The following is a 12,213-nucleotide window of genomic DNA, read 5'->3' as shown; positions in this document are numbered from 1 at the left end:
TCGTTTATCTGACCACTTCACATAAAGCAACTTTGTAAACAGTCCTGGTGTAGAGGAAATTTGATTCACGGGAAAATAAAATTATCGAAAGGAATAGTATACATTTTTTTCATTTACCGCATTTATATACAAAAATTTGTAATCTGGAAAAGCTTGTTTATAACAATTTATATTCTTTGTAAGCATCGAATAAAACTCTTTAACGGACATTTTACTGTATCATGAATTGTGTGAAGGCGAGTATTCCTGAAATAAGTAATGCAAATTAACGACAAAATTGCTAATTAATTGAAATGCTAATTAAAGACAGGTACTTACGATCGATCCGCGCCCTTTTAAACCTGTCCTCAACAAAAGACTTCGTTAAATTTTCTATCGTTTCCTCGTCTTTATAATTAAATTTTTTCATGTTTCCCTGGATTTGAAGATATCTGAAGATTTTATAAGTTAAAAATTTTGCAACAGATAAATTTAGATCGAAATCTATGGCATATTTTTAATTGTAATTAGAAGGATACAATTCATGGTAGTAATTGAAAGCTTCAGTAGCCCATTCTAGGAGCAAATTTAATCTTGGTGTATAAGGTGTACCATCGATTAATTCCTTTATTGTTTCGTCGTTTAATGAAACTTTGCTTCGTGCATCTTCCAGATTTTTTAAACGATTTTTCAGGTCCTAAAGTAACACGTGCCTTGATAATTTTATTGTATCGCCGAATAATTAATGTTTAACTTTGACATAATTAGTTTTATGCACTTTCGTACGTGAAATATTTTCTCAATCGTAAAATTAAAAATTAAGACACTGCTTTAAGTAAAAAATACTTTAAAGAGCATTAATATTATGCAACAATAATACCAAATACAGTATAAATAGAAAGATTAAAAATCATAAGCTCATTCACTTGATTAGTATTATTGAAACGCATTAAGATGTCCAAAAGTAATCCAAGTTCGTCGTCAATTCCCATAAGGATTTTAAAAATTAATCTCTCACGTAGCTCGTCTATCTTGCAGAGTTCTGCATCATTGACTTCCTCGCTGTAACAAAGTGACATCTGACGGCAGATCACTGAAAATTCTCTGGCAAACGTCGGTGCAGCTTAGGACTGTGCACCGAGTTTCCACTCTAGCAACTACATGTGCCGAATGTCAGACTAGTGACAAAACTCGTGTAAAAAAAAAAGTAGAAAGTTAACGTTACCTTATAACAAGCCGGAGTTGCTCTGATTGATTCTTCAAAGCATGTAGGGGTCGTTTGGCTTCTTCAGATAACTCCTTCCATTTACAATCTACTTTCTCCAACTGAGAGAAATAATTAATCAAATATTTGTACAGTTCCTTGGCCATGTCGTTTATAGGTTATTCTTTACCGGATCGTTTAAAACATACTCACATGTAGGAAGTAGAGAGCGCTAGTTGAGATAAATATTATCGACACAAATTTTTTTTTACTGATATATGTAAATATGACAATTCAAGTAAAAATACCGTAAATTAAGCAAAACGTTATTACTGTTATTCCACGATTACAAAATACAATCCTAATTATGTTTTGAAAATTATTTAAATAATTAAAATGAGTTAATTTTACATTATGATAATTCGGAGATATTTTTACTACTTTTAATTATCTAATGTGTAAATGTTACGCTTCCTATTAATACGCTCTAGTAAAGATGATTCGAATGAAAGGTATAATTATTGAGCGCCTAGGATTCTTTTGCACATAAATAACATTCTGATGAATGAATTTACCTATTTCTCTTAATTAAATCAATTACTTTTATATATAGTATAGGGAAAAAAGGAAGTAATTTGAAGGTTTAATCGCAACGTACTTAAATTCAATCGTAATTTGCTATAATATCCATATTACACAATAATAGTTAATTTCAAATCAAACAGTATTGTTGTAATAATAACTTTGAAAAGTATCGTTTTATCTGTTTACCTTGATCTAGAACAAAATTTCTTCGATTAGGCGTGTATAACCGTTTTTATAAAAAGAATATTAACGTTTAAAGTTGCGATACCTTGAAAAAAAAGATAAACACAAACCTTCAATTTCGAGTTATGCTTTAAAGTGTCTGTTTTCCTCGTTTTTCAATAGAATTATAACGTCACTCGTAAAGTTAATGGAGCCTTAATTTCCAAAGATATCTCTTACTTTATTAGTCGCTCATTTTAAAATTGGTGCGTCTATGGTGCCATAACGATATTAGTTTCGATTTTATAAAAATGCATTTGAAAATTAAAAATTTCGCATATTAAAGATTGCATATTTAATATTTTCATTTTTACGTAAATTTTTTAAAATTACATGATTAAAATACTTTTTAAATTACGAAGTATATTTGTAAATTATGCATTTTTCAAGATATAAGAACGTTTCAACAAAATTTTGAGGAATGTATATAAGATATATATGTATGTATTTTTACGAAAGTGTACAAACAAGAATTTATATTCCTCAACGCCGAAATAAATCACTCCTATTTTTAGGACACTATTTCACGCTAATAAATAATTTCAAATGAAATATTTCATGTACTAAATACGAAGTAAGTTAATTATACGTCAGATTCCGATAATTCTTCGTTCATAATTGTCCAGAAATCGTTTGTTAAGTCTGTCAAAATAAGACACAAAATAAGACGAAAATATTATATAAAATTCGACTGTAAAACGGTTCGTTACAAAGTTATAAGCAAATATTGAATACAGCGTGAAATATTAGGTACGCGATAACTGCAAGCCAACTGTTATGACTAATACTGTCAGCCACATTAAATTGTCTCAAGGCACGAAACATGTATATACATATAAAGTTAACACGATCGACTTTTCATATTGTGCAATGCAAAAATCGGTTTCTACCTACGCATCATTTTTCATGTTGATATTTAAAATATTAACCGGAATTATTTATTCGTAAAGATGAAAAACTAAAAACAACACAAGGGAACCAGGTAATACACTAGCCGTCCCTGATTCAATTTCGTCGTGCCACTTCGCTCGCACAGGGGAAGTCGACGTAGAAGCCCGAAGTAACTTTCGACTAAACGGCATGGTGCGCACGCATTCGACAGTATCCCCCGTGCGTTCGGTTGGGTTCGGTAACGGTCGGAGAGCGTTTGGCCGGTTCGTCCCGCGGAACCGACTGTGAGCACAGTAGATCGTCGACCGACTACCCCTTCACGTGCGATCATGTGTCGCCGCAGTTGATTAAGAGCTCCCTTTTTTTCTTCGTCGTTTTTTTTACTTCGTCTGGTCTCGGCTCGTACGTTATTATAAACAGTGTCACAAAGCTCGAGAACGTCACTGGAACGTCTCGCACCTGCCGATGCGTATTGACGTTTCGCGGCTAGCAGTGTATGACACGTCGAACTACTAAGCCGCATCTATCGTCTCATTCTCCCCCTGTCTATCTGTTTAACCGTTTCTACTCCGTCCCTCCGTTTCTTTCGCATTCTCTGCTCGTGTTCCACACGGGGGAAACATGGATGAGGTCATCGGAAAGATGCGGAACGAGCACGAGGACGTGGATGCTGCGTCCCTCGGCGCTGACATCCTGAACCCCTTCGTGCATCGTCTCGAGCTCGATACAACCTACGATAAGCTCAAGGTCAGTAGCTCTCTAAATCTCTCTGCACGCGGAAATCTCTTATTCTCCCCCGGGATCGATGTTCACGCGGATCCGAACGGTTTTAGTGGATTGTCAAGGGCGGGGCGGGGAATTTGATCGTTGCAACAACGGCCACGTCCGTTACTTTTCGCCCGCAACTCCTTTTATTTCACATGTTCGGCTATACAGACACAAATTTAAACCGCAACTGTCTATCCGTAAAAATAGAACGGATTTTTGCCGGTGCGCGGGCACTTTCTTTGCCCCGCAATTCGACGACCGTTCAATCTCGCACGGCATTTTATTCGGGGGTATGCCACATCGTGGAGGGTTACGTAAACTACGAATCGTCGGCGCGACGTAAAGATCGGCTTTCGACTCGGGGGAGGTGAAATTCAACGATCAGGCCACCTGGTCTCGTAGAATATGCGTCATGCCATCCATTTCGGCCGTAATGTTACATTGCTAATGTATCTTCGGGAGACATTCGCGTCGATGTTAATTCGCATTTCTGACCGTGAATATGAAACATCTATAGAATGCGTAATTATAGATACGTGAGATTTGGATTAAATGCGTCACCGATTGGATACGCCGAATTTCTGACGATGTTGTTTATATTTGGTGGTATTTATCAATTAGGCTGAATTACATGCACGTGACGCAGGCATTTCTCTCGATTAGATTAGATCTCTCGCTAAACAACAGCAACTCGAATATCGAAAAATACAAGTGTTGCCATTTAAAGGTTAGGAAATTTCTAATAAATTCAAACTTACAAATATCGTTTCCACAAAAGCAATAAAAGTTTGTTACAAATTTTAAAATACTTCTGATGCACTTGCAAACAATTTTAACATTTCGATAAATTATTGACATTTCCGAGTTGTCGAAAAAACCTATGTATGTAAATTAAATTTTTCAACTTCTAACCTCCAAACTATCGAATTTCCGCCACAGCTAATATTCGAACGAAACGAAATAATTTATAAGCCCGGAGCATCTATAAAAAAAAGCTGCACACAGGAGAACAATTGTTCCTCGCGTAAAATCGATACCTAACGTACATAAAACCGGCGACCCAAAATATTCTAGGTATTGTGCAAAGAAAAAAGAAAGGAAAACCAGTACACCAAGTCAGCGATGACAAAGGAGATACTTTTATTCAATGCGTAAGCAGTATATAATCTCACCACGTGGCTCGTAATTAACAAGCGATCTAGTCGATCGCGTTCTGGCACAGCTCTGCGAATCGACAATTCGCTTAACGATGTACATTCAGCGTGACGGTGAAATACTTTTTGCACCGACACGCGCGTTAATTAACGCACGTGCGCACCTTTCTATAGTTGTTCGTGCGGGCGCATAACTTAAACGTGGCTCGAAATGCATCGTTTGAACAGGGGAAGGAGGAGGCTCGAAAGCGTGTGCTGCATCGCATTTGATGCGCGCATCACTGCCTCTTCTAACGTCGCGCGGAATACGTGCGATCGTTGGACCGCCAGAGATGGAACAACGTTAAAAGATCGCGTCCTCTTTTTCCAACCGTTGTCTCTGTCGCGTTTCTTATCCCGGGCTCTCTTAACACCGCCGCGCGATTTCACTGCGTTAGCGGTTGAAAAGCGCTTACGTGCACGTACCAAAGTGAGTTTGCGTTAGAGGTCTTCGGTGGAAACAGATGAATGGACGATGTAATTTCTCCTCTTGTTTGTCTTATGGAAATTCTCCGGCATTGTAACCGGTGGAGAAAAAAGGCGTTATTTGTAGAGAAGCGGGAATAGTGTCGGATCGAAAAGTTTCTATTTCGCGAGAAGCAAAAATATGATTAGACCGAAGAATTATTACCAGGGCCACGTTTACCGTTGAGACGCATTGGGCGCAACGCTGGGGCCTCGCTCTTTTTTTTTTTTAAACCTTACTTCTCGCGAATAACGATGTAAAAAATAACTTTTACTGATAGTTGCAAAATAGAATATTTATTTTTAAATATTAAATTGGTAACGTAAAAAGAAGAGTTACTTAGACTTACTCTTTCGAGGCCTCCAAAAGTATAAATTCGGTCCTGATTATTACAGAGATAAGAGAAAACTGAAAAATTAATTTCTTCGTTTGTTCGAACGTTTTTTTATTTAAATTCTAATTAGTAGTATAAGAGTTATAAATTGTAAATATAGCAGGGTAAAAAATTGAGCGATATACGAAATATAAATAGACAAAACGTTTGTGGCGTGATCAAATTTTAAACAGTATTGGTTAAACTATGCTTAACTATAGTACAGATATTCGTGGCCTCAGGTATAAATGAATCGAAATTATAGTTACTACTATGTTTCTCTGTGTCGTGCATTATTGCGCTTCTGTAATTCAAAGTAAACCGTAACTTCCTACCGCGATGTCTTTCAAATTGAGCGTGAAGTAAAATATCGCCTGATTAATGATCGAAATCGTTAACAGAAGAAGATTTATCGACGACGCGCATTCTGGCACGCTATTATGTTATCACAAAACAGTTGTTCGTAACGTAGGCAGCATCTGAAGTGAAATGCACGATGCAAATGGATACTGTAGCAATTTTAACGGCATCATTCGGTCTTATCTAGGTACCGTTAAATCTGACGCGTGCATTAAGCAAAATTACAACGTGCACACCGTTCAATGAATAAGCGCATTTCTCCTGCAACAACTATTTCTTACCTGATCATAATCGAACGATGAGCATGTAGTTTTTATACACACGTGTCAGAGATAACAACTCCTCCTACTTTCCACCTTAAATTTCTTGAAATTGTGTGGGCAGTTTCAAACACAGTGACGTTAAATGTCGAGTATATTGTAAATGTATTATTATATTTTACATAATACTATAAATACACAAACTTCCTATTATTAAGTTACTGATGCAACAGATTAGTTCACGTTTCGTAATAACACTACAGCCGCGTGCGAAATATACGATTTTTTTTGCATAACGCTAGGAAAAAAGAAATAGGTGTATTATACTTATTCGTAAATAAATTTCGTAAATATGAAAATAATGTGATACAAATAATACAAATATAAATAGAAAAATAGAAATGAAATAAATTGGCCGATATAAATTTTGTATATAAAACTTGTTTTTATTTGTCGAAACTCGATTGTTTTTAAATGTCCCAAATATAGTAGACGAAGGACGAAGTTAAACAATATTTCGTTTTTTTTTTCATTGTAAACATATTTAGGCCACCGAATTTTATTTGCAGTACGTGTACATTCTCAGAGACTGGCTCACAATCAGACTCATCGTCAGATTGCCCCCATTCATCCAGATTCGCTCTTTTGTACAGGGTGTTTCCGATTTTTCCCAACAAGCTACAGGAGGACAATCCACGTGCGAAAATAAGAAGAAAATGTTAAACGCTTTATTACAAAGCTACAAGCAAAACTATCGATACCAATTTGTCAGTCACATTGAATCGTCTTAAGAAACAAAATATCATGTAAATAGACGTATGTAAAGTAAACGCGGTCGACCTTTCGTATTCCGCTCATTCTGTAGTATATTTCATACTACGTTCGTTGCAAAACCTTTTTCGTATTTTTCAATGCAAAATATTCTACGCTACGTTCCGTGTTTGCTTGTAACAAAGCGTTCAAAGTCAAATTTCGTAAAACATTTATTTCCCACTTTCATTTGTAGGTTAGGTTTCTGCAATTTATCAGGAAAAACTGGAAACAACACGTGTATATCTTACGCTCTTTTATTATCAATCGTAAAAAACTGCACGTGAAGTGGTTAGGTTAGGTTCTAGAGTATTCAACAGTTGAGAAAATCATTCGATCAAATTGAACCTATCCCGGACATCCTCGCGTCGTGAGTTCAGCCAACCTCGCTCGTGCCACCGATCGGCAATCGTTTCATGAGCGCGCCACGCTTTCATCCCGCTTACTCATACTCGAACTTACGCGTACACGTGTACACACATTGATTCCCGCGCAGAATTTATATTTACATTATAAAATGAATTTCTGTTATTATGTAGCAACTGTTTGAAATTGAATATATTAAAAATAGTTTCCGAGTGATTTAATAGAGCACCCACGGTGTACCTGTACACGGCTAATTCCCGCGCAAAATTTATATTCACAATATAAAATAAATTTTTAAATTTGAAATTGAATATGTTAAAAATAATTTCGAAGTGATTTAACAAAGCACCCACGTGTACGCACACCAATTCCCGCGCAAAATTTATATCTACAATATAAAATATATTTTTATCTCTCTTTCTTTCAAAACCTATTTCTCTCTTCCTGAGATATTAAATTGTAATATACTTTTTAACATAAAATCTTTGTAGTTGACACAATTTTAATATCCCTTCGGAATGATCCGAGCCGGCGAATGAGCCGAAACTTTCTCCGTTTGAACTGGTCATACCGGATTCGGTGCAAACTTCGAGCAGCGCGATGTAAAGAAATTACGATAAATTTTAACATAGCTTGACAATGTGAATTTCAATTAGTTGTGCATTTATTCAAATACCATGCGACCTTTCGTTGGCGTTTGTGTGACCATTGCAGTAGCACTATGCAACGGGAAACCGATAGTAAGAAAAGATGATATTGGAGTAGAAGCCTGTTTCATCGGTTTCGTGCACAACATTCATCATTTCGGATTAAAAAGAGGATAGGGATCTGTAATCGTGGCTACTGAGAAGCGTCTTTTATGCATCTTGTAACACATATGTTTCGTATTTTATTTGTGAATAGCCCAGATAGCTTTTTCGTTTATCTTTCCAAGTTTCGTTTTACTCGATTAAAGTCTAATTCAATATTACAAACTAGGAATAAAATTACCATGAAAAATATTCAAACTTTGCCTAATGCAACAATATTTTAACTTGAATTCACAATTCATTCAGAAAAATAAGGTTAATTAACAAATAGAATTAATTACAGAGTTGTTATACTTTTGATAGTTGACATAATTATCTAATGTTTTGCAAATATATTTGAGTATACTATATTACGAAGAAATTGGTTAAGATTGTAAATGAAAAAATGTTTGTAATACTTTTTTATTTTTAGCGATCACTCTATGAAATATCTGAAATAAGAGGAAAAATTAAGGAACACACGGTTCTTCGTTCCTTTCTAGCAAGAATTGCGTTATAGTAATACAAAATGTTCAGGCAACACGCCATTTGAACGATATTGAATTTTGAAGCCTCTAAATATCCTTTCAAGTGGAAAGAAAATCTCTTTAACTATTACGAGAAAATCTGACGACGGTATGTTGGATTGCGTTCACGATGTACCTAGCATATTTACAGTTACATTCCTCTAAACAGCTTTTTTCCATAAATGTCGATGCGCATATCTAGCGGTGATCACAAGCTGCAACAAATTAACGACGAACCGTTCAATTGAGGCAATGAAACTCGTCGGAACTGTGCTTAAATTGAACGACTTCGCGAAACATTCTCGTCACTGTTCGAATTTTCTCCAGAAAAAAATAACATTCACAAAAACAAAAAATGATTCGTAATCGTATAATAAATAGTTAGAAATTGAACGAATTCGCGAAACATTCTCGTCACTGCTGCAATTTTCTCTGATAAAACTGACATTCGTAAACGAAGTACAAAAGTAACGAAAAAATAGAAAAATTAGAAATGTTCGTTTTGCGTGTAAATGTTAAAATAATAAATTAAACTGCTCGTGTATCGACCTGGTGTAGTATTTGCAGATAATGACAAGTTAAAAAATAAACGTGTCCACTTTCCTCAACCACACGTACTCGTATTAAATTTCGAGTTGGTATTTAATAACGAACTCTTAATTGAGTAATGAACCTGGCACAACCGATTAGTAAGTCACATAATGTTACAAGTTTACAGTGTTACATTTCCATTTCACATTTATAACTGCGTCGTCTTTTCCGTTTTGATTACCCTACATCCTCTGATATGAAATACTCCGAACTAACTAATCACATAATAAAGTATCGCTGTTTCGTTGATAATTTTTCTATCACACAAGCTTGAAAACTGTTTAGAACGAGTTTGTTACGTGAAAATGGGAAACTAGGTATAAAAACATCACGCTAATGCTTTCAATGCTATTTCACCTCTGCTTTTCACTTTTCCCTTTCATGTCGTTTAAGTTTTCTTAAGAAAAAGGATATGAAAGGGCCACCGAGGTCTTTGCTTTTCCAATGAAAATGCTCCTGTATTCAATCTTATTATTGATATACGTATATATACATATATATGTATACGCACCGGTGAATTTTCGTCGTAAGAACGCGACGCGAAGAAAATGAACGATGTGAAACGGCTGGAAAAACAATTCTCGTCAATTTTCACTGGGAGAAGAGCAAGTCTTTCGCCTGCACGAAATGTGGGTCATAAGTACATAGAGAACCTACTCCGCGGAACGTATTCTCCACAAAGAGTGGACAAAAAAAGGGGGGGGGAAAAACAATCCTGGAATTTTTTTATGTAGAAATTATTCCGTGGAGCAAAAAAAAATTGCGTTCGACGATAACAGTCGAACCAGTGTATTATGTGGTCGCGTACCTTGAGGTTTTCTGTACTTATCTTTCGATCGTTTGGAACACAGTAGTGTATCACGTTGATGCGTTAAATTTTTAACATTTATATTTTATATTAAGTTCATATTTGAAAAATTAAAATTTTAAATTAAAAAATATTAACAAGGATAGAAAATATTTACTTACATTTTGAAGGATGAAAGATCAATCCGAAGCTTTTTTAATTACGTTTAAATAACACGCGTACGATGTTACATTTTTTACTGCTCAAATCGTGAAGTTTTAGGTAGCAACGTCTCTTCGACTGGATAAATAAAATTTCCGAAAAGGAAAAAAAGTAACGTTTGACGTGATTTCAAAATTGCCGCGCACGATGTGTTCCGGAAGTGTCGAGCGTTTACAAAAACCGTGTATGTAGTGTACACACATTTTACACTCTGTCGTTTCATTCACGTGTATACGTACCAGCGAAAATTACATATGAAGCGCGAAGTATATAAAAAGAGCCTTGTCAATGGTACATACGTACACTCCGAAATTCTCACGTTCAAATCACGTGTCCTTCCTCTCCTTCCTCGTCCTGAAGAGCCTTGACACAATTTCTGACCGTCAGCCCAAATAGCTGCGAGTTCATTAATTCACATCGTATTATTATATACGGAGGCAGATTAAATTCACGATCCGTTCACGCGTTCTCCGTTTCATTACACCGTACAGAACACACGTACCCATTGTCGATGCTCAATGAACGACCTTCTCGCATTTTATAGATACGTACGCCGCCGCGCGAGGCATTGAAAAGTTCATTGGGAGTTTCTCAACGAAATGCTTACGTCTGTACGTACACGCGTCGCCTCGTTTTTTCCGAATAGTAATTGTTAGTACTTCGGCAAACACGTCACGTGACCGAATGCGCGAAATTTAATCGAAACAACGCGCGACATTTCGGCGGCCTTGAGTGCGTTTGTAAAATCGCCGCCTTCTCGGTTCCTTTCAAGGTTCTTTTCAAAGCGAAATTTGTCTGTTTGCTCTTGAAGTTATTTTAGAAGGCGAACCCCGTGGAAAAGTGTGCCGTGCAATTTGAATGTTTACGAAAATCGTGAAATTAAACAAGAGAGTTGTAAAATGAGGAAAAATTAACAGATGAACGGATTTTATTGCAGAAAGTAAGATTCGTAATTTAAGTGTATCGATGAATTTATCGTAAACATTTGTTCACTTATTTCGAAATATTTGGAATATTTTTTTCTCTCGGTGAATTAATTGTTATTGATAGCAAGAAGCTTCTCTGAGGAATGCATTTTCTATCAAACGTCGAACTGGTTTAGAAACACCTAGTAGGAGCAATGAAATTGCAAGGAATGCAGGGAGATATTGAATTTCGTTATCGGCGCCGTTAGATGACGAGTAATCGGTTGTAAAATAAGCGTGGCTAAACAGTTTTTAACGATAAAACATCAAGATTTATCGCACGGTTTGTATGGAACACTCGCGGTAGACTTTGACCAATATAGCTAAAACTTTACTATTCACTTTCTCTAATAAAACTGACTTTTACTTCGTAGATCGTCTTTGTGAAATCGGACAAAAAGCATAGACATTGTAAAAACGGTGTTTTTTAAACGGTTGAAAGCGAAGTAACTCTAATTACACGTCTTTCTAATCATTTTTACTCGTGAAAATATATAAATTTTTCTCTTGTAAAAACGGTTCGTCTTTTAGCTGAAACGGAGACAGAAAGTCAAATATGGCCGACGAAACGTCGATTGCTGGTGCAATTTCACCGTTGCATTTTTCATTTTTTGACCGATATGCATATAGTTATTACCAAAAATATCCGGACATTGTAAATAAACTTTGGTTAATTATAAAACGTTTGGGTTGATACTTTTTCAGTACGGAACGTCATTTGATGTATTTTAGGGTTACGTATTGTTAGTTCGATGCATTTTGGTATATAAAATTGTAATGGAAATTAATCGAAATTATGTAGAATTACTGTGTCACACAAATATTCGGGCAATCAGCAAAAATGAATATTTTTAAT

At 35.8% G+C, this 12,213-nt stretch overlaps 2 protein-coding genes across 2 annotated transcripts in view; one reads left to right on the top strand and one right to left on the bottom strand.

Moving 5' to 3' along the window:
* Window positions 1–211: 211 nt before the first annotated feature.
* Window positions 212–1,350, bottom strand: LOC108573183. Its single transcript, XM_017935573.1, has 5 exons — window positions 1,205–1,350; window positions 906–1,041; window positions 519–676; window positions 319–431; window positions 212–246 (listed from the first exon to the last, which is right to left on the bottom strand). The coding sequence occupies exons 1-5, from the start codon at window positions 1,348–1,350 to the stop codon at window positions 212–214; spliced, it is 588 nt and encodes a 195-aa protein (XP_017791062.1).
* Window positions 1,351–3,502: 2,152 nt separating this feature from the next.
* LOC108573154 (lysophosphatidylcholine acyltransferase) overlaps window positions 3,503–12,213 on the top strand; it is a 26,474-nt gene continuing 17,763 nt past the window's right edge. The window contains exon 1 of the mRNA XM_017935538.1: window positions 3,503–3,635. Coding sequence (XP_017791027.1) covers window positions 3,503–3,635 — 133 coding nt within the window. The remainder of the gene's footprint in view (window positions 3,636–12,213) is intronic.

The sequence above is a fragment of the Habropoda laboriosa genome, unplaced genomic scaffold (genome assembly GCF_001263275.1).
Source record: "Habropoda laboriosa isolate 0110345459 unplaced genomic scaffold, ASM126327v1 scaffold124, whole genome shotgun sequence".
In the NCBI taxonomy this organism is placed as follows: domain Eukaryota; kingdom Metazoa; phylum Arthropoda; class Insecta; order Hymenoptera; family Apidae; genus Habropoda; species Habropoda laboriosa.
Note: the sequence above shows the minus strand (reverse complement) of the source record. Positions and strands in the feature narration are given on the sequence as shown.